The 23,915-nt window shown below is 37.5% G+C and overlaps 1 protein-coding gene across 1 annotated transcript in view; it reads right to left on the bottom strand.

Annotated features, from left to right (window-relative positions):
* The window catches only part of DNAH7 (dynein axonemal heavy chain 7), a 252,298-nt gene that overhangs the window by 30,841 nt on the left and 197,542 nt on the right, over nucleotides 1–23,915 (bottom strand). The window contains exons 50-57 of the mRNA XM_039248955.1: nucleotides 23,234–23,367; nucleotides 22,158–22,493; nucleotides 14,771–14,897; nucleotides 13,333–13,527; nucleotides 11,230–11,322; nucleotides 5,575–5,751; nucleotides 2,834–2,995; nucleotides 231–431 (exon numbers count right to left, since the gene is read on the bottom strand). Coding sequence (XP_039104886.1) covers nucleotides 231–431; nucleotides 2,834–2,995; nucleotides 5,575–5,751; nucleotides 11,230–11,322; nucleotides 13,333–13,527; nucleotides 14,771–14,897; nucleotides 22,158–22,493; nucleotides 23,234–23,367 — 1,425 coding nt within the window. The remainder of the gene's footprint in view (nucleotides 1–230; nucleotides 432–2,833; nucleotides 2,996–5,574; nucleotides 5,752–11,229; nucleotides 11,323–13,332; nucleotides 13,528–14,770; nucleotides 14,898–22,157; nucleotides 22,494–23,233; nucleotides 23,368–23,915) is intronic.

Genomic DNA, 23,915 nt, shown 5'->3' with positions numbered 1-23,915 from the left:
ACCCCAGAAGATCTCAGCTGAGCACAAATGAGGCTGGTGGTAAAATTAAAATAAAATATTAATACAATTGACTTCAGCACAGTCAATAATCAGTAATCAAAACCAACCGCACTGCAGGGCAGGAGGCCTATTTAATTTGTAGTTTTACTCAGCCACACACATTCGGGATCACCGGGGACCACTTGAAATGCTTCACAGGGCTGAGATAACAAGACTTAGCCATTACTAACAGGCTTTTTGCAGCTGCCAAAAAACTCGGGGTCAGAGATCGGGTCCATGAGGTATGATCGAACGATATTAGCCCGTAAACCTTTCGGTGCCTCATTGGTCATTTTCACCCCATTCTGCAGTACGGACACGGGGAAGGTTGGTGACGGGTAACTCGTGAGCCAAATGCGGAAATCTGGATGTGTTGATTCTGTGCTTAACTCCTGCAAAAAATAAAATAAAATAATAATAATAATAATAATAATAATAATAAAAGAAAGAAAGAAGCGAACAAACAAAAGAAAATTAGATACAAGTGGGTATATAAAATCCAAGGAAAATCTCCACATCATATGTGCATGGGATGGCCTGGAGGTGGGAGGAAGCATTTTTACAATATAGAGCCTACTGCTGCAATTCAAGGCAGAAGTCTTAAAATCTGATTCTGCCCCTGAAACAACACACTTCGTTGAGAAGGCCCGGAGTGCTGCCATTCTTCTTGATCAATTTAAATCACAGGACTACAGATTTCACAGAGGCATTACAGAATTTAGAGGTGGCCGCAATAGAGACTCAGACATTCCCTCGAAAATCTCATATCTTAACTGATGTTGCTGAAATATTTATAGATATAATTCTCTGCCCAAGAGCCAGATTAAGAGCAATCCATTCTTCCTGATGTAGCCAGGTGGTGAGAATGAGCAACATAAGTCAATATTAAACGAAGCAGAGATGAAAAGAAAAAAGAGAGCATTTTGAAAGGCAAAGTATTAGCTCTATTTTCTTAAGGGGATATTCAGGTCCGTGTGAGGGACGATAAAAGAACACTTACTTAGCACTGTCTTGAAGGCGGTATAGGCCAGGAAGGATTATCAAGGGCCTTTCCCTCTTCCTGTGCAGTCCTGCTCTCTGTTGCCACCTCCTCCAATTGCCCACGTCAGCAGCATCTTAAGTTGCAATTCTTTATCAGTAAAACATTTTTTGAGCACCCATGTGGTGAAGGGGTAAGGGCGAGTCAGGAAGGATGCAAAGGTGCCTGTGTTCTTTAGTAACAACAGTGGTGAGTGAAGGCACCATTTTCCCCTCGTATCAGCTGCCCTGTGCCCAGTGACATAAGCAATGTGACTCAGGGGACTTTGGGCTACGTTTGCCATCCATCCGGGACAGCTCTTCTCTCCTATGTGACTCTAATGGGTACATATGACACAGTTCAACAGGAATGGCCTAGAGATGGAGGAACCATGAGGAAATAGGCACAAATACCAAACCTCTAAGGGAAGGCCTGAAGGATGAGAAGATGCGGGTAAGGCAAATAATAGGAAGAATCGTTTTTTCAGACAGAAACAACATTATGATGGCCTACATTCTTGAAAAAGTGTGCTATACCAAAGTGAAAGAACTTCAAATGGCCAGAGCATAGAAGGCAAGATGCCAAGTGGCCAGAAATGAAAACTGAGAGGAAGAAAGGTCAATGAGGAAGGGTGTTGTAAGCCAAGATGAGGGTTTAAACTTTGTCTTGCATGCGATGGAAAAGTTTTAAGCAGTGAAGCGATATTCATTCACTGATTCAGGAAATATTTATGGGCTGTCTCTTTGGGCCAGGAACAATTCAAGGTGCTGGAGATAAAGCAGAAAAGAAAACGGACAAAGTCACTGTTCTAGTGGCGCTTATATCCCATTAAGAGATACAGATAAAATGGTGACAAGTGGCACAAATAAAAATACAACTGGCTCCTTAGAGTTTCAATTGTATGTCTGGACTGTGCAAGTCATGTCATTACCTTGGCTAATTAGTAACCCATGCGACTCTGAGTTAGCGGCGGTTCAGAGTTATGGCTAATTACATCAAATATATTTTCTCTGTTTGTTGAAATTACACGCCAGGTTTTCTGTTTCCTCAGTGGAGCTCTGTGGGGTTTTCTTCGTAGAATTTCTGCCCACCAAAGTAGGGAAGTGTCCTAGCCCACTGCAAGAGCCGGGGGAGGGGGGTGGGATAGAGTGCTCCTTTGGTTTCACATTGATCCTCTGCAGCAGGGTCACTGGCTAAGTAGGTGAGAAATGAGTTAAAGCAAAGTTATATCCTGAAGCCTTTTGATTTCTAGCGATTACATGAATTTCACCCTGAAAAGCTTTTGTTGTCTTTGGTCTGCTGCTGTAAAAATGCTGAGAACAAACTGAGGGCTGATGGGGGTGGGGGAGAAGGGTAAGGGGGTGAGGGGCATGGAGGAGGGCACTTGTGGGGATGAGCACCGGGTGTTATATGGAAACCAACTTGACAATAAACTATTAAAAAAATGCTGACTAAATAACAGAAAAATTAAAAAAAAAAGTAAATTGGTTTCCGCCTGCCCTGTGGTTTAGTCTCATTTTTGAGGCTGCTCTTGTGGCTTAAGGAGCTTTCCAACTCACTGCATGAGCCCTTGTCCCTGTTGAGAGGGACTGGATGAGGCCAGACTGTATGACCTCCTCTGGTCCCCTAGTTCCCAGCGTGAGCCCACTTCTCCTGTAATCCAGGCATGCCACTCGCCTGTAGCCCTCCAGAGAGTGGCCATGGAGTTGAATGGCATGTACAGTTCTAATTATGTGGGGGGAATACAATCTCATAAAAATAAACTTGCATTTTTACCTCACAAACTTTCTCGAGGGTCGGCATCCAAGAAGTGGCAAGGTGACAGTTCTGAAGAACAACCCATGTTCCTTCCTTGACAGCTTTTTCTATCATCTTCATAGCTATGGGTCCTTGGCCTTGACCAAGAGATAAAGAGCTCAGCTTTGATCCCCCATATCCCTGTGTACAACAATAGTGAAGATATTATTTAACAATACATCTTTAAAGAAGAATCAGTGTTATTTTTACAGGAAATGTTAAGACTAAGTATGTTAACATTTAATTATGTAGCATCCCTCAACAGTCTAACATATGTGACCTGACAAATTTCTTACTGATTAAGAATCATAAAAACTGAGATCAAACGCAAGTCAGTTCATGTCAGAAACAGTCATGGTAATAAATGGAAAATTCTGTAGGGTCTTTGATTGTTGACATAAGGAATAGGAAAAAATTAAGAACATTTTAACCTGAGGAAACAGGCGATGAAAGGACCCAGCTGTCCTGCAGCAATTCCTAAAGTCCAAAGCTGAAAAGAAAACTGTGGACAGATGAACTTTGTTCTCTTTCCTCCAGATCTTTGAATAATTATATTTTAATTAATTTCACTGCTGCATAGAGTTCAGAGGGGAAAAAATTAACCCTTAATTCCTCTTTTAAAGGAAATAAAGTTTATTATTTTTTAAAAAGTTTTAAAGGTTTATTTATTATTGAGAGAGAGAAAGAGACAGCGTTCTAGCAGGGGAGGGGCAGAGAGAGAGGGAGACACAGAATCTGAAGCAGGTTCCAGGCTCCAAGCTGTCAGCAAAGAGCCCAACGTGGGGCTTGAACCCATGAACTCTGAGATCATGACCTGAGCCGAAGTTGGAAGCTTAACTGACTGAGCCACTCAGGCACCCCTAAAGTTTCTTTAAAGAATTCTGTGGGAATATTTGTCTGCAGTGCATTTCTACTATATTCGATTCACCTGCAGCTTCTGGAAACAGTATCTGTGACTCCTTGAGCTCTTTCTTTCTAGGCAGTTACATCAACACTGGTGAGGAGAAGTAGCAGCAAACAAAATGGAGCCTGGTACTGCCGTTTCTAGATGTGGAGATAGCAAGTGAAGACAATGCACAGAGCAGACTCACAAAGGGGCCAGAGAACAATCACGTCGTACAATGTGGGAAGAGAAATGGAGAGGAACTGGGCAGATCTCAAAGGATCGGAAAGGTCATGCTGATTTGGAGAGGAGTCCCACCTAAAATGAATACTTCTAGCATCCATACCACTTGTGCTCTGGCCCTTCCCGCCACCACTCTTTCTGGTGTTTTAGTAGCACCCACCACCTCCCCCCAACTATTGTCCTACTTCCATTTTGCCCCACTCAAATTCTCCTCACCTCAGCTAGGATGACCTTTATAAAATATAGATCAGATTGTCACTTTGTTGCTTAAAATCCTACAACACCACCCCACTGTATTCAACATCCTTAATGTAGCCCACAAAGGTCCTATGTGGATCCAGCCCCTCAGTGGGTCATCTCAGATCCCATTTCTTTCAGCAGTGACAGCCACATACGTTCCAGCACTTCTTTAACCAGTGGAAAGTGTTGTGTCACACAATCTCCAAGTATCTAAGAATTATACCCAATGAAAAAAAAATAGAGTATTAAGATAAATTGGCCTAGTAAAGACTATTTTAACCAATTAGCTATGCAGCCTCTGAGAAGCCACTCAACCTCTCCATGCTTCAGTATCCCTGTCTGTAAAATGGAGGTGCCTCTATTTACTTCATAGGATTGCTTTAAAAATTAAGAGAAGCGTGCATAACAAGGTCAAGCGAAATTAACAGCATGTATAAAGCACAGTAAAAGTGGTGCTGGTGGTTTTAGAGAGGTCAGTATTATTTCCCTAAAATGTTATTTCGATTAGATCAAAAGGGAAAAAAAATCAACTCAAAAATATCTAGTCATCTGTTCACGAAGATTTTCTTCTTCAAGGTTGAATGATGGAAGAAAATTTCCAGTAAATTCATTTGAATAATTTTAAAACCTTGAAATATAAATACTGGAATATATTCTAACCTGGTAAAGTGACTGTAATATATGATTGTTCTGGAAAGTCAAGAAGGTCCCCCTTTAGAAACTGGGAGAGCACGCGAGGGTGGCTCAGTCAGGTAAGTGGCCAACTTTTGATTTCGGCTGAGGTCATGATCTCATGGTTCATGAGTTTGAGCACTGCATCAGGCTCTGCACTATCTCCCTCCTTCTCTCTCTGCCCCTCCTCCACTCACGCGCGCGTGCACACACACACACACACACACACTCTCTCTCTCTCTTCTTTCTCTCTCTCTCTCTCTCAAAATAAATAAGTAAACTTAAAAAAACATTGAGAGAAGGGACAGGATCAGACAAAGTTCCGCCCACAGTCAACGTGCAGACTTGAATTAAATCAATCCAAGCTCATGCAGTGGTGCAATATCACAGAGTCCCTCTGTGCCCCCCAAATAAAAGCAAGTGTCCCTCAAACCAAATTACAGTATTGTAATTTGGATCTGGAAAACTGTTTTTAATGTCAGTGCTGTCATTTAAATATTTTCTTGAGACACAGTAAAGTTCTGGATCCCCAGTCTTTGAAGAGTTAAGTGAGTGATAGATTTGTTTACCTTTCCCTCCCCCCATTTTGGATAAGCAAGTTTGTTTTTCAAAACATTTTGTCAGAAAATCCTCTATTGATTCGCTTTTATAATATCAGACAACCTCATCTGTTGTAAGGCACCTGGTCATCAGCAAATTTGAGGAGAGCAGCCATGGGGTCCGCTCCTGGAGAGAGCACAAAAATTAGCGGTGCACAGCAGTTGCTATCTGCAAATGCCTTGGATAAATCAAAAGGGGGTGGTTCAATGAATGAGCGCCCCAATCTCTTGATTATAAATTCTTGCAGCATTGGAATAACCTAGAAAGAAACAAGAATATATTTGAAAAAATATTCAAAATCTGCTTACAAACTTAAAATTTGTAAGATTTTAAGATTTGTAAGAAATTCAAAGAATTCCTTAACATTACTTATTTACTTATTTTTAAGAGAGAGAGAGAGAGAGAACACAAACGAGTGGGGGAAGGAGTAGAAAGTGAGGGAGACACAGAATCTAAAGCAGGCTCCGGGCTCTGAGCTGTCAGCACAGAGCTCAATGTGGGGCTTAAACCCATGAACTACAAGATCATGACCTGAGCTGAAGTCAGGTGCTTAACCAACTAGCCACCCAGGCACCTCACAGATATTTTAAAACAAAGGACTCCAGCTACATTAGCTTAGTTATTTGTTAATAACTCCACCAGGAAGGTCCAAGGCATCACTTTATATAAATATCTTTTAGATAGAAAAAACATAAATTATTTAAATAATAAAAGATGAGTGGTTAGTTACACCAGAATTCAAAGGCATTTTTCTTCCATTCCCTGAGCATTCAATACCTAGTGAATGGAAAATATGAGAAACCTTAACTCATTTACCTAAGTTTTAAAATACCATGGGCTATAAGTGTCCATCAACAGATGAATGGATCAAGAAGATGTGGTTTATCTATACCATGGAATACTACATGGCAATGAGAAACAATGAAATCTGGCCATGTGTAGCAACATGGATGGACCTTGAGGGTGTTATGCTGAGCGAAATAAGTCAGGCAGAGAAGGACAAATATCATATGTGTGCACGTATAGGAGGACTAGGAGGAACTTAACAGAGGACCAATCGGGAGAAGAAGGGGGGAAATGGTGGGGGAAAGGGAGAGAGGCAAACCATGAGAGACTCTTGAATGCTGACAAAAACTGAGGACTGATGGGTGTGGGGGGGAGGGGGGATGGGCATGGAGGAGGGCACTTGTGGGGATGAGCACTGGGTGTTATGTGGAAACTAATTTGACAATAAACTATTTGTAAAAAAAAAAAAAAAAAAAATGCAGGACCATAAAAAAAAAAAAAATACCATGGGCTAAAAGTCCACAACTCAAAAGTAGAAATTTGAGAATTATTTATACAGTACCATACCATCAAGAAAGAAGTGATACAGCTTGGAAAGGAAACAAGAAAAAAGAAAAGCACTGCAAAAGAGAAACAGGCTATACTCCTGAGAAATAGCCAAAGCCATATTGCATAAGATTCCTGATAATGGGGGACTTAGGTGGCTCAGTCCATTAAATGTCTGACTCTTGATTGAGGCTCAGGTCAGGATCCCAGGATTGTGGAATCGAGCCCCAAGTGGGGTTCTGGGCTGACCGTGGTGCCTGCTTGGGATTCTTAGATATTCTGGGAGCACACAGATGTCAGCCTTATTACAGAAACCTAAAAATCTCCTGTCTATCCCAGGCCTTTCCCTTACCTTTCTCATTATTCTTTTCCCATAGCTGGTCTTTCCTCACTACATTAAAAAAAACCACCAACTCCTCAGAAAAGAAAATGAGCTTTTTTTTCTCTTCCCAAGGCTGATTTCTTCACTAAATTATAGCTTTACAAACAAAACAAAAGCACATGGCTTCTAAGTGCATGGTGTTCCTTTTAGTAAGTTTGAGTTATCAGTGTCCCCTCTCTTGTGAGTGGTTCAGGCTGTCATTGGCCACTGCTCACGTGCAGACACGGCTGGTGAGCTGTCAGCTGCTGGAGGTCCAGGTCAGGGGTGCGCACATGAGGGGCAGTGCAGACAAATTTCAGAGTCTCCTTTTTAATGTTAAAACTGAATGAGACTTGCTTGCTCTCAAGTCCGAACTGTAACTCCCAAGGTAAATTAAACTGTGTTTGCTGTTCAGTTTGCAAGGCAACAAAATTGGGTTTGCTTCTGCCATCAGATTATGCTAGTGTTAGGCCTGTAAAATGAAATCTGTCAGTTACAAAAATTACAGACTAATTTAAGCAACCGCCTTCCCAAAGGCAGGGAAGAAGTTTGCAGTCTTCCATTTATGTGATTCTATGTGTTGCAAGGTCCTGTAGGATTTATCTGAGGTCAGAGAAACATATTCTCTTATATTTGACAAGTTTCTTACTGAAAGCTGATTAGTTTGGTTTTCGTTTACCGTTCAGGAGAGAATGGTGGCCAGAAGCTCATTTTGTAAATAGGCTGAAAACACTGCGCACCTCAGTATTTAGTCCCTTGATATGTTTCTTTTTATCAATAAAACACTATAAAATATTAAATTCTATAGGAAAGTATGAGCCCATCTCATTTTTCCTATTGGTGATTTATTGAGCATCTTTTACATTTTTCTAAATTAGAGCCTGGGAGAACCTGGCACATGCTCTTACTTACCACTGGGTAGAGATTTTACTGAGGACAGAGCAGTGGAAAATTGTGCTACCAAATAATATATAATGTAAACTAGAGATTGAAGCGCTGCTGATTTTCCTGATGGATAGGTATATAATCTCATGACTTAGAGACTGCAAAGAAATAAAAATTTCCGTACCATTAGCCTGAATAGTAGCCTCATATAGCACTGTTCTTTTCTCTGGTATGTTAAAGCCATGTTCCTTTAGAAAGCCGCTCTTTTAAAAGTATAATAGCCATATATTATTTTAATTTTATTTTTACATGTTTGAGAGAGAGAGCGTGCAAGCACAAGTGGGGGAGGGGCAGAGAGACAGGGAGAAAGGGAGAGAATCCCAAGCAGGCTCTAGGCTGTCAGCAAAGAGCCCGGTGGCGGGCTCCATCCCACAAACCATGAGCTCATGACACGAGCTGCAATCAAGAGTCGGGCTCTTAACCTACTGAGCCACCCAGGTGCTCCATATATTATTTTTAAATATATGGGTCCCCAAATCAACAATTTACCGCTAGAACTTGGAGTACCTGGTAACAGCAAGATTAAAGGGTTTGAGGTAGCTAGTAATATGAAAGCATACTAATAATTTGTTTCTATTAAGGATCAGAGGTGTGATAGTATAGAAAATGGTAACCAGTCACTTAGATTAAATTAAATTATGCTGTAGTAGCAAACAATTTCCAGATCTCAGTGACTTAACACAACAATTTCTCATCTCTGCAAAGTCCTGCGGGTGTGCAGGCAACTCACTATCAGTGCTGGCTCAGTGTTCCAGCCTGCTTGTGGCCCTTCAATATCAGCATGTGCTTCCACAACTCTGATGGCAGAGGGAGCGCCCTGGAGATTCTCAACCCTGGCAGTTAAATGCTTCTGCCCTGACACTTCTCATATTTTATTGGCCAGAGCAAGGTTTGTAGCTATTGTCCTTCACCTCCTGTGTGTGTGTGTGCGTGTGTGTGTGCATGCGTGCAGAGGAGGAGAACCGGAAATACTGACGATTAGCATTAATGTCTACACTCCTCTGCTCATCCAAGGAAAACTCTAAAGGAGATATGGAAACTTACAAAGTTACAAGCCAGGGTGCTAGGTATTGGACAGAGTAGCTAAGAAAAGTATAAAACCATCAGTTTCACCTCAATTGATTTAAAATATAAAACACATAGACAAAAACCCCTCAACTTGAATATCTAACTCCTCACCTCCCTCAAGTATACTTTAAAAAGAGAATATGGAAAGTAATGCTTGATCTATTTGGTAGCTCAATGTATCTTCACATTAAAATACCAATTTTTTTAAAACACAAAACTGGGGAAAAGATATTTATTGGTGAAAGGCTGATTAGGAAATGGCTCATTAGTCACTTTTAATTCAAACTTAATATAAAACATGAACAGAAGCCTCTTTGTTTTTTCAAATGCTGACAGGAGAAGGTCAGTGGTACACACAGAGTCATTTTAGTATAACAGTTCTAATCTGGCTTAGAAAACAAAGTAAAAACCTTCAAAATTAAAAAAAAAAAAGCTCTTAAAGGAGAAAGCTGTATCAGGCCAGAGTGTAAAGCATACAGTATTCTTTCATATTTAATACTTGCTGGGGAAACTTCTGAGGCTTTAACACTAAGTGGCAATTCATTTTTGTAAGGGCTACCAAGGCAGAGAATGTTTCATCAGTTTAAGAACTGATTCCTAAACAATTGTGGCTACTTCCAACACCGAAGGGCAGGGCAGTGGTGTGACTTTCATGGGCCCTAGTCATCTTGTGCACCCCTCACCCCATGAGAAGAGAGTAAGAATTATATTTTACAGTTGTTTCAGTATAATTACAAGCATAGTATGCCTGGGTTATATTTTCTAATTTTAAAAGGAATTAAAACATTTTCATGAACACCTAGAAGCATCCTGGGTCCTGGGCACTATGCCTAATGGATACTTGGGCCCTGGCTAAGATAGGCCCAAGCAAGAACTGCTTGTCTTCATTGAACAGACTATGGCTTACAGATGAAACAGTGCTTCTACTGCACATTATCACTGGTACAGGTAAGAACATTTAAAGGCATATTGCTTTCACTACCTAAATTTTAGTTTTCTGGTGTTAGGATAGAATGATTGACCTATATTCCTTTAGCAGCTCAAACTGTGGCTGCAGTAAGTTTTGAAATCATCATATATTACTTTTACTTGACTAGTAACAAAGGACACTTAGGATATTTTTTCAATTTTTCCTCAACCTACCTAATACCTATAGTTTTTCAGAGTACACAGATATGGATCATTATACTTAAGTGACTAGTTTTTTGTTTTTTAAATGGAGGATAATGGGGTCACTTGGGTGGCTCAGTTGGTTAAGCAACCGATGCTTGATTTTAGTTTTGGTCAAGATCTCATAGGGTGTGAGTTTGAGCCCTGCATCAAGCGCTGTGCTGACAGTGCAGAGCCTGCTTGGGATTCTCTCTCTGTCCTTCCCCCACGCATGCTTGCACACCCTCTCTCTCAAAATAAATAAATTCAAAAAAATTTTAAAATTACAGTATAATGATGTAAATGAGAATGTCACTGAGCACTGAAATTTGCTGACAAGGACAGGTCAGCTGATTCATTGGTTATATAATGTATCATTTAAAGAAATTAAAACAAACAGCATTGACATTTTCCTTTGTAGTCAGCAGTGATAAATGTCTTAAAAACGATATTGGACTTGTTTTCCAAAGGCCAACAAAGAACTATGTATAAAGATAGGATTTGAAGATTCAGAAATTCTACTATATCTGCTTGACTAATATCATCAAAGTGATCAGAATAAAAATGAGGTTACAGGACATAAAGGAAGTAGGTTGTAAGGAATCGGGGAAGCATGAATTAAATGGAAGAATCATGAAATAAATAAAACTATAAAACATAGTCTGGTCAGTTACTAATTTAGTGTGGCTCTAATGATGTTTAAACTTCTTGATAAAATGGCTGCATTAGAAAGTGGAATTAGATCTTCCAGGCTCCTCTACCTCCCCTGTGATTATACAAAAAAAATACATGTAGGCCAGAATGTAATGGTGGGGGGGAGGGGGGAAGAGGGGCAGGGAGAGACACTGGAATCATTGAGCTGCTTTCAAAGCCCACACTTACCTTGTCTGGCCTCAGGCAACGAATGATAAGCATCCTTTGAAACTCATTTGCTTTATCTTCCCAAATTTCAGGAAAAACCTCATGATGTGGTTCCTAAAATTACAGTAGATATAATTAAATGTTATTTTCAAGATTATTTCTAAAGAGAACAGTATTTTGATGTATCAGCTGATTTTTAGAGAAACCATGTAATGACTAAATGACATCAAGAACACTAATGTAAATTTTATCTTGCTGGGGCAAAATTATGAAATAAGGAACGAAAATAAAGTTTGAAACACCACAAATGAATACAAATTATTAGACAAAATGAATCTCCTTATTAAAAAATGTGCATATGGAATGCTCCCATTATTTCCCCAAAGGTATTTAAAAATCTACCAACTACTGTCACCATCTATTTACAAAAAGAAATATTTGTTATAAAAGAAGAAAATTTATTATTATAGATTTATTGTGATATTTCCTATTTTGAACAAAGTTTTGGTATCTGTTTTATAAAGGCATATTTGAAAATGTGTACAGTAAAAAGAAGCCAAAAGAGCCAGAGCTATTAAAAATATATAAGAGAGGTATTAAGAACCCAGGAGGGGTAAATTAAAAAAAAAAGGAAACATTTGGAATTTTAAAACTCCGGAGAAAGCTCTGTGGTATCTCAGATTAGAAATCTGCATGCTTCAGCATAGTCAATAAAATCTCTATTTCAAATTAGAATGAAGTACTCACAAGAACATATTTGTCTCTAGGAAATATATTTTTGTTACTAACAGGGAGAGATCCAAAAGAGATCCAGCCCAAAATATTTGAATTTATGTGTAGACACAATCTCACTGTCATGTCTACTACAACCAGTAAGTAAATGTTCTCCACTTATCTGGCTCTTTCTTTCCTCTTCCTGTCTTCCCCAAAGAGAGCTCTTATATAATTACACCCAAGAAAGCAGAATGTCAAGAGAGTAGTAATAAAGGAGTAGGAAAAAAATAACTACAAACTAGCAAAATATTAGCCCTCATGCTTAAAAAGAAAAAAAAAGTGTGGAGAGGCAACAATTTCTACGTGTTCCAGAAGGAAACTGTTTTACAGTTCTGTCTTGACTATAATAGTCTCCAATTAGCGAGACAGGGTCCCATGAAAAACTGCTTGAGAACTATTAGCTTTTCCCTTTGAAAGGCGGGGGGCGGTAGAAATTTTCTTCTGTGCATGGTTCTTCTATCCAGAGTAAAAACTAAATATACATGCAACAGATTAACAGGAGACAAAAATTTAAAGTTTGATTATATGTACACAGAGGGCCCAATAATGAAACTGAGGCCCAAAGAAATGACCAAGTCAGGCAGTTTTTATACTTTCTAGACAAAGAGACAATAAATCTGTGAGGAATTGACAGGACAAAGAAAACAACTTTGGGAGCTTCAGTTAGTAAGGAACATAAATAAATAGAATTTGGGCTGGGGCAGTAAATGAGCACAAACTAACAAGGGTGGTTGATACAGCCTTCTGTGCTCAAAATTTCTCATCTCTGGTGAGGAGGAGATCTCTTTTACCTCCTGGTACAGGAAAGGTACTGTTGACATTGGAGATTTATTTCCTGCTTTCAGGGGGACAGAGGAGGATCTGAGTGTCCTTGCACAGGCTGTCACTTTAGTAACTTCTTTTGAAAATAATCAGTATGCCTAAGTGGCATATTTTGGGTAGCCTGCCCTTGGCCCCTACACCTCATGTCAAATGGCAAAAATGTTTATTAGCTTATATCTTGGATTCAGAAAATCTAAACAACAGCCTTTTGGAGAATCTTTAACTTGTCTGCGATTATGACTGCAAAGTCTAAATTGTTAATAAATAAAAATTTGGCATGGAAATTCATAAAGAATACTTTAAGGACCATGCATTTCTGCACATTTCAAGGATTTCAATAGAAGTTCAAAACAGAGCCACCAATCTAGAAGGTGTGGATAATATAAATCGAAACCCTGATTTCAATATCTGTCCAGTTGTTTAAAGCTTATGCAAGTCTTGTTTTTATTCAAAGACAAAAAACTAATTATTTAGCATTATTTTCTCCGTTTAAAAACTTTGGAAAAAGCAAAAGGGTTAAAAACATACCAAACTATCATACACTTTTTTCCATCCATCCTTTAAGTGCATAAACTCCCTACGAATGGTTTTGAAGGAAGGTAAATCATCCAGTCGACATATTTCATCCCAGGATTTTTGTGGAAGCCAGGTACAAGGGTTGGCATGAGGATTGTCCAAGCCAATGCCACCAGTTAGCAGAAATCTCCACTCAGCTTTATTAATCTTTGGAAAACAAAGTAGCATGAAGAGTCAGAAATGAATTCATCATGTACACACTAAATTTAAACCATTTAAAAAGAACTGACTTGATTTTCAAGTTTCAGATATGGTCCTTATGAAATTCTATAGCTAGTGGTATAGCAGCTCGGTGTTTAGTCATAAAAAACCAAATTATCCATTAAAACCAGTTTTCAAAATCATTCCATTCTAGATAACTACTTTTTAATAATTTTCCTCCAGAATTACTGATCTAAACTGAAAAATCCCATTTGAATAATTGTTTTCTAAAATGACTGCTTGGAGTCTTCCTGGCTCTAAAAATTGTGGGAAGACAGAAGGGAGGGGCTGGGAGAATCAGCAAAAACGATGAAGGTGAGTGGGAGAGACAGGCTTCCAGGTAGGGGGTGAAGAAATCGCAGCAATCAAAGAAAGGGTCAGCATAGGGAATATAGTCAATGGTACTGTAGTAGTGTCGTGTGGTGGTAGATGGTAGTTACACTCGTGGGATAGAGCTGATGAATTATTATGTTGTATACTTGAAACCAATGTGACATTGTGTGCCAACTATACTCAAAAGATAAATAAAAATAGATAAAATAAAAATTGGAGGAAGAAGGAGAGCCATCAATCTGTCATATTTTCAATTATTTTCCATAAAATGTAATGAGGTACTGCTACGAAACTTCTGCAAGAAATGCAAGAATTAAGCCTTTACTCCTTCAGAATTCAGCCAATATCTCACCAGACAAAATCAATAAATCTTTAGCACCTAAGTGAATAAAATAGTGAATTTATACAATACCTGTCTTTCATTCTTAAGGTGCTTTCTATATTTTAAATGAAGAGATTTGAAACATAGCAAAAATTTATGAAAGGTATTATTAAGCTCCAACGGTTAGATTGGACTAACTTGCACAGGTTCTTAAAAACATTATCATATACTGTGTATGATTACTTGATATAAATATATCAACACATTTAGTAAATTTACATGCATACTTACATAAGATTCTAATCGAAACTAGTTTATTTAAATGAAAACACATACAGATTTAAGGAATAACTACATATTAAACTCTGCTTTATTTTTCCCCTCTGTGAAGTTCAGTCTTGTTGTGATGTCTTGCCTTAAGTGCAATAATTGTTTAACCATTTACAACCCTCTTGTGAACACACATACACACTCTCATACAAATTAGCAAATAAATCAATGTTAATGTTTTTAACAAGTTATAACAGTACTGACCGCACGTTCATGTATCAGCAGATTTACAGTTAGACAAAAGGAAAAGAGAAGCTTATCCTTTTCAAAGAGTGATCGGCAGACATTAACATACAGGGAGTAAGTAAAGTGATCCTTGAGAATTTGAAGCCTACAGGTCAACAGAAAGAGAAGAGAATTAAATAAAAAATGCATTATACTTTAAAGAAAATGCTCTTAAGGAAACCCATTACAAACCACTTAGATGTATATTCTTCTAATAAGCTTTCTGGTCAATTACCCCCAAAACAATCAAGGATTGTCATTAACTGGGTGCACCAATTTGAGAGCGACACAATGTAGAAGCACTTCAGTAGAATTGCATTTTACTGTTGACTGATTTTTTTTAAAAAACTTTATCTTTCTTTCAGAAAGGAGCCCATGCATAGTACATTAATCTATTGCATTTAAAGATTTGTGGACAATTTCTAACTATAAAGCATTGCTTAGGGTAAAATTTGATTTTCTTATTCCATAAATACTTCCAAATGTTATATATTATGTATTAAGTGAATAGATTAAAATGAATAGCTCTTCTATTAAATTAACATTTAGTAGTTTGCTACTCTAATAAGTCCACAAAAGCTAGAGAAATCACAAAACTTGATAAATTACATTTTTTAAAGTTTATTTGGTTTGAGAGAGTGCGTGTGTGCACACGTGGGGTTGGGGGGGAGAGAGAGAGAGAGAGAGAGAGAGAGAGAGAGAGAGAGAGAGAGAATCTTAAGTAGGCTCTATACTCAGCGCAGAGCCTGATGCAGGGCCCAATCTCATGACACCGAGATCATGCCCTGAGCCAATATCAGGAGTCAGATGCTTAAAAAACTGAGCCACTCAGGCACCCCAAACTACATTTTTATTTACCACATAGACATGAAAATATGAATAATCCCAATATTTGCAACTAACAACTTTATACTTAGTGCTAACATGTGTGATCTGTATCCATAGCAATTCTTTACATGAATATAACACTTTAAGCATTTTCATGTAATTATCTCATAAGGAAAAGAAACCATCATTGAAATAAGAATTTCAAAAATATTTTATTACACTGGTTATAATAGTTAATAATAGAAATAAAACAGTTGGCTAAAACATTAGTGGAGAGCTAATGACTGACAATGGCCCAAACTAAGCAGATCAATTTATCGGAGGGAAAAATGAGCAGAGTTTGATTTTGATGAAGCCATATTTTATCAGTGTTTCTTAATGTGTCTAGAAAAAATGATCTACCAGTACCACCATATTGTGGCTATTTTCAAACTAATATCCTAGGCTACAGGTCATCCCAGCTCTGTTTTTCTCCTTGACTATTTCTTTAATTATTTTGTCCCCGGCCAGCATTCTCCTAAAGAAAATTATAACAAATCAATGCATTTTATTTCTGGTTGACAACTCTGAAAAAGGGCTTGGTACAGAGGGCTTTGAAACAAGTTGCTGAAATGTAGTTGAATTCTCTAAAGATTTAAAATAATCATACTATTTCTGTCCCCATTTTTATGCTAATAATGGTCTTTCCACACCTGGTATTTAATTTGTCTCAGCTGTAACAGTACAATTAGTGCAGGGGAACTCAGATATGGTCTTGCTAGAATAAAATAAAAATGCCTACACTTTAAGACAAACTTCTCCTTGTAGATGGGAAGATTGAAGGGAAAATTATAACTATCACTCATATTAGAAGTTCAAAGTCAGTCTTATCAATGAGTAAAATGCAGATAAAAATACAATATTTTAATAATCTGTTACAGTGAAAAAGAGGATAAAAATGATCATTTTCAATGCTGATGCATGACATGGGGATATAAGATCATTTATATTTCTTCAGTGGATTGAATACTTCAATAACCTTCCAGGAAAGGAATTTATATCAGGAGTCCAAAAGAAGTAAACACCTTTGTTCTAATTTTGGGATTCTAGCCTATGGAAATAATTACCAATGTGGACATTTATACTTATTGCAGCATTATGAATAACTCAAAAGCTGTAAATTACTTGTGAGTCTTACTATAAGGAAATTATGTCTCATTTATAAAATGGTATATTGCACCACCATTAAAAATAGTTTCAGAAAAGTATTTAATAACATGGAAAAAATGATCTTGATAGAAGTGGAAGGAAAAGAAGAAAAACTGTGTGTGTGTGTGTGTGTGTGTGTGTGTGTGTGTGTATACACTTACATTGTTTTCTGAGAGAGAGAAAGAGATTTCAGTTTGGTCCCTGTGACAAAGCTCTACCCTTGTTACATTTTTCTGTACTTACAGGTGTTTTGCTATAGTTATTTATTTCTTTTGTTAAATTAAAATTTTATAAAAAACAGATTAACTAAATTATGGCTATTTCACAGTACATATCATAGCAATCATAACATGTGTTTGTAATACTTAAGTAAGAATTATTATGAATAATAGCCATCAGAAGGAAAACAAAAATGAAATGTTATCATTGCTGAGTAAAAAGAAATAAAAGATAATTTCACTAGTTGTTCCAAGTTTATATCCTCAAACACCATCAGTCTCATTCTCCCAACCTCTTTCTCCTGGTAACCACCATTTTGCTGTTTTTCTCTTACAGGCACGATTTTTTTTTATTCCACATATAGGTGATATCACACGGTACTTGTCTTTCTCTATCTTGGTTAGCATAATGTGCTCAAGGTCAATCTATGTCACAAATGGCAGAACATGTACATGCAAAAGAATGAAAATGGACCCATATCTCATACCACTCACAAAAATTACCTCAAAATGAGTCAAAGATGTAAACATAAGCCCTAATAACATAAAACTCCTAGAAGAAAACATAGGGAAGAAACCTATCAATATTGATTTTAGCAATGGTTTTCTTGGACATGATGCTAAAAGCACAAACAAAAGCAAAAATCAACAAATGGGATCACATCAAACCCAAAAGCTTCTGCACAACAAAAGAAACTGTTAACAGGATAACATCCAGAAGTAAACCTTGGCTTATAAGGGCAATGAATCTATGACAAAGGAGACAAGAGTGTACATGGAGGGAAAGACATTCTCTTCAACAAATGGTGCAGGGAAAACTGGACAGCTACATGCAGAAGAATAAAATAGGACCAGTTTCTGACAACATACACACAAATAAAATGGATTAAAGATCTAAACATGAGACCCAAAACCATAAAATTTCTAGAAAAAAGCAGTCAGTAATTTCTTTGACATTGGCTTCAGCAACATTTTTCTAAATAAGTCTTCTTTTAAATTTTTTTTTAATGTTTTATTTATTTCTGAGAGAGAGAGAGAGAGACAGCGTGAGCAGGGGAGGGTCAGAGAGAGAGGGAGTGACAGACTCTGAAACAGGCTCCAGGCTCTGAGCTGGCTGTCAGCACAGAGCCCGATGCGGGGCTCGAACCCATGAATCGTGAGATCAGGAGCTGAGCCGAAGTCAGACGCTTAACCGACTGAGCCACCCAGGTGTCCCTCTAAATAAGCCTTCTTGGGCAAGGGAAACAAAAGCAAAAATAAACTATTGAGACTACACCAAAATAAAAAGCTTTTGCACAGAGAGGGAAACCATCAACAACTAAAAAGGCAACCCACTGAATGGGAGAAGAGATTCACAAGTGATTTATCTGATAAATGATTAATATCCAAATAAATAAACAACTTATACAACTCAACACCAAAAAAACAAAGAATCTGATTTAAAAATGGGCAGAAGACCTGAGAAGATATTTTCCCAAAGACATAGAGATGTCAAACAGACACCTGAAAAGATGCTTGACATTACTAATCATCAGGAGAATGCAAATCCAAATCACAGTGAGGCATCACCTGACACCTGTCAGAATCACTAGAATAAAAAAGACAAGAAATAACAAGTGTTTCAAGGATGTGGAGAAAAAGGAACCCTTGTGCACTGTTAGTGGAAAAGTAAACTGGTGCAGCCACTATGGAAAATAGTACAGAAGGTCTTCAAAAACTTAAAAATAAAAATACCCAGTGATTCTACTACTGGGTATTTACCCAAAGCCAAATTATAACACTAATTTAAAGAACATGTACACCCCTGTTTATTGCAGCATTATTTATAATAGTCAAGATATGGCAGCAACTCAAGTGCCTGTCACTAGATGAACAGATAAAGAAAATGTGTGTGTATATATGTATATGTATACACATATGTGTATATATATATATATAAACACATATATAATGGAATATAAACATATATAAATTCCTCAGCCATAGGAAAGAATGAGATCTTGCCATTTGTAACGACATGGATGAATCTACAGGGTATTATCCTAAGTGATATATATCAGAGAAAGACAAATACCATATGATTTTACTCCTATGTGGGATCTAAAAAACAAAATGAATAAATACATAAAAAGCAGAAACAGACCCATAAATACAGAGAACTGATGGTTGCCAGAGGGGTGGGATTTGGAGGGATGAGCAAAATGGGTGAAGAGGACTGGGAGATACAAACTTCCAGTTACGGAATGAATAAGTCACAGGAATAAAAGGCAGGGCATAGGGAATAAGTCAATGGTATTGCAATAGTGTTGTCTGGTAACAGACGGCAGTTATGCTTGTGGTGAGCGGCGCACAACATATCGTCTTGTCTGATCACTATGTTGTACACCATACACCCGAAACTATAGAACACTGTGTGTCAACTATACTTAAAGAGAGAGGGAGAGAGAGACAGAGAGACATAGACAGAGAGACAGAGAAAGACAGAGAGAGACAGAGAGAGAAGCCATGAGAGAAAATTTTTGCAAACTCATATATCGAATAAAGAGTTAATATCCCAGATATACAAAGAGCTAACAACTTAATAACAAGAAAACAATCTGATTAAAAAATTGGCAGATCTAAATAGGCAGTTTCCTAAGAAGGACATTAAAATGGCCAATAGGCACAAGAACAGATGTTCAGCAGAATTACCAATTACCAGAAAAATACAAATCAAAACTACAGTGAGATACCACCTCGCACCTAAAAGAGCGGCAACCGTCAAGAAGACAAGATGTAAGTGCTGGTGAGGATGTGGTGGAAGGGAATCCCTACTATACCAGTCACATTTGTTTTCCCTCTGGCTGAAGCCAGTTTGCTAACACAGATGGTCACTTCAATTAGCAGCTAAATTCAGGATGTGATTTCTGCCTTTGCAACCTCTTAATGGATTACCTATAATGAGTATCACATTCTGGTTTAATGTTTATTGAATAAACAAATAAGTGTTTTCTTTCTCTACTACCTTTGTGGAGAAAAAACCATCTAGGTTGAGAAAGGGTTTTGCTTTGCTACTTCAATAATACACTAGCACACTATGTAACAATAAGAGTGAATAAACCACTGCACTATACTAAACAGTATGAATTTCACAAATGCAATTCTGAGTGTAAGATACCAGACACACAGGAGCACGTACTGTGTGATCCCATTCATATGATGTCCTAAAGCAGGCACAACTGATCAGTGGTGTTGGAAATCAGGACAGTCTTGATCTTGTTAGTCACGAGAAGGGGACACAAAATGGGGTTTCTGGGTTGTTGATAACACTCTGGGTCTTGGTCTGGGTGCTAATTACACAGCTGTGCTCAATAATAAAAGTTCATTGAGCAAATACTTCTGATTTCTGCTTGTCTCCAGGTGTATACTATGATTTCAATAAAAATTTTCAGATATGCTTTTCCCATTTACTCTTTGGTTGGCTCCAGAATTGTACTTTCAGGATCATTGGAGTCATTAATATGATTTTTACCGTATTTAAATTAAAGGACTTTAAGGAAAAAAGACCTATCTTGTTTTCTAGACTCTATTCAAGTCTCATATCTGGGTAAAAGAACTTGATTTTCTATCAATCATAAGGGACTATATCACGGTTATGAAGAAACATGTCATATCTGTGGATGGGTTCTGATGTGATGTAAGAAGAGATAATAAAGCGACTAGTAAGTATTTGTAAAGCAAACAGTTGTTCTAATTTTTAAATCTTGTACACAAAACATGTCTCTAAGTGACAGAGCTAAGAAATGTTCTTCTCTAGACTCCAGCAAATACCTTAACTTAAAACTAGCGGAGATGATAACATTTTGGTGGCTATTGTCGTAAGCAAGGTAGATGAAAAAACTGCAGTGAACAGCAAAACATCATTTACTGTTGTGGCTCCCTGTGATTAGCACTGTGCTAAGTTCTGGGAGTGTTAAGAAAACAAAAACCTCCAAAACCCTTGCCTCAGGGAATTCAGAATCTACTGTGAAAAGCAGACATGCTTGTTCAATTAACTAACAGAATGCAAATAGCTGGGAACTTTTCTAAGAAAGATCACTTATAATTTTGTTTTCTATATTTCAGTAATCCTTTGCTACCCTTGAAAATTTCAGGCACTGGAAGTAACAGAGAAATAAACTGAACTTTCCAAAGATCATATATAAAAATGTACTTTAAACACCACCACCATGCGTTTCTTCCTGAAGTTACCCCCCCCCCCCATTCTCATGGGCAGACAGCTGAAAAATTACTAAGCCGTGAGTCAGTCCTACAACTTTCCTGACTTCATATTCAAGCTTGTAAAATAATGATATAAGAAACTGTTCAGTCTAAGAATATTCAGAATTTAATGGAGTTCTATCATGATAAATGAAAGGAATTCAATTCAATTTTCAAGATATTAGCATTTTGAATTTCTAAAAAATCTTCACTGCCAAGCGATAAGTATTAAATTGGGTTTCCTTTGTCAGTATGAACAGTCAAGAAACTGAAGTATCCAGCTTCATATTCATCAATAAATTTAGTTTCATACCCAACTAAAATTTGTCTCGCTGATAATTAATAAAACGAAATTTTATTCTCTTATACACTTACTGTAAGGTCTTAATTCCACTACTTACTACAATAGCCAACAGTAAAATAAGCTATTTTTTATCAATAAGAATAACACAAATAATCACAACAGAATATTTTTAAAAACTCTATTACTTGACAAATGGTAAGTATGTACATATCAAATTGTGAATTTGTAACTTTTGGAATGCTGGCTTACAGAGGGTAAGAGTCCTGTCTTTCAGGGGTATTAATTACTCTTTCCCTACCTCCAATGACAAACACATTTGCACATGATAAACAGAGATAAATGTTTCCTCTTTTTATGATTATATTGTAATCCTATCCCCCAGTAAGTGATTTCCTGGCAGACTGAATTTGGTCACATCTGTTTCATTTCTAACCCTGAAATTTATTTCTAGTACAATGATTAATCAAGTTCCTTTTAGCCATAACTGTAATGCTCAGAGCATTCTGTAACAACAATGAAAGACACCGATTACTACTTAATGTTCATGCATTGGTTAGTATTAGCATTAATCAGTATTTCTTTTACATACCTCTTTACTAAAACGTCTGATTTCTCTGAATTTTCAATAGAGAGGATGTAAAGGTTAATAAACCAGGTCAGTGAGTATTGGTACATGGGCTCGATGTTAGCTAGATCAGCGATAGAGAAAAACAGGATGGTAGAATGGACGGCAATCGGCCGATAGCCCATGCGGGTGGCATCAATCTTTTTCTCTGTCTCTTCGGCTACTTCCTGCTTTTGAGAAATCTCATTAGCCAAAGCCTTGGAGGAAGATAATATCTTAATAGCAGTTTCATCTTCTAATATATTGCCTTCTGAAGATGAAAGAACTTCTAAAATCTTGTCTTCTATTTCTTTTAACTGCCTGGAATAAAACACAATTTTCTCAGGAAAAAGAAATCATTTAAAATCACTTCACGCACACATTCTTGTGTAAGAAACAAAGAGCTTGTAACCTAAAGAAATGCATCATTCTGTGATGCAAATATCTGTTACAAATATCCATAACAGTGCTGCTGTATGATTAATCTTTTATCTCACAAAATGTCAAAATGACAGTTCTTTCTGTTCCACTCCTCTTTCTGATGATCATCTGCATGGTAACTAGAGAGAGAGGTGTAAACCACTCTGCTCGGCCATCAAGTACCTCGACCCTGCGTGAACAGAAAGTATCACTCCATTTGTGTTTTGAAAAGGTTGCTGACTTCTAGAGCTTTGCCCTTTGTGTCGATGATAGAGATATTACAAGCAGAAAGTGGGATGCCATGCATTCCTGCAGACCATGCCCTGATGAAAAGAGATAGTGTCAGCTACACACCAAATACTACGACTTTGGTGCTAAAACTTTGTCGAATACTTGAAAATACTTTGGCTTGAGTGGTGGTAGCCTTCCAGTTCTTCCAATGCCCTAAAACTTAAATGTCAGGTTATACTCTCACGCAATTTTCCAGATTAAAGGGTTGTAATACCTTAGATTTTCCTCTTAAATCTCTCCATTTGATGCGCCTACTAAATCTAACAAGATAGATCTTTAAAATGTACTTTAATTCATTCTAAATGATCTTGAAACAATAAGAGCAAGACTCTGTTTCAAATGTTTGAAACCTTTTGTTTTCAGCTCCTTGTAGTATCAGGGCTTGCTTTTCTTCTTCGAGGTCCGGCCTTTCGCGTGCCACTACGATCCCCAACAGCTGATCTTGCATCCCCTCAGAAGTGATCATGAAGTTTAATAATGTTACCTATAAATGAAAGAATATACAAGAACTGCATCATTACTTCTATTGAGAAAGCTTCTGCTTTCTTTAAGTTTGGGTCTTAACATAGACTCTAGTTACTACAGTCAGAATATGTGAAAAGTGGAATTTGTAGAGATTATGATTAAAGGTAAACACAAGCTTGACTGCCGGATTAAAAACCTAGCAAAATTTCTGATAGTCATAAATGCAACATTTCAAAGGGTTTTGTTTGGTGATCAATTTCATTCCTATTTCAAACTGGTCCAGTTTCTGACAACAGTTTAATCCCCAAATCAATTAGGGTCAGGTTGGAAACTATCCTTCATACGGGCTGGACTGGCGGAGTTATTTGTTAAGGATCACAGTGGTGTCAAAAAGTAAAGGGAACTCTTATCAAGTGAGATAGGGGGAAAAAGAACACTATTATTGCTTGAGTACTGTATATATGATATTTACACTGTGATAATCATATTACATATTACATAATGTATGATATGCAATATAATATGGCCTATTATAAAATCATGTTACAGCGTGAATAGCTACTATTG

The sequence above is a fragment of the Hyaena hyaena genome, unplaced genomic scaffold (genome assembly GCF_003009895.1).
Source record: "Hyaena hyaena isolate Hyena2069 unplaced genomic scaffold, ASM300989v1 scaffold_325, whole genome shotgun sequence".
NCBI classification, from domain to species: domain Eukaryota; kingdom Metazoa; phylum Chordata; class Mammalia; order Carnivora; family Hyaenidae; genus Hyaena; species Hyaena hyaena.
This window is presented reverse-complemented; position numbering and strand designations above follow the sequence as displayed.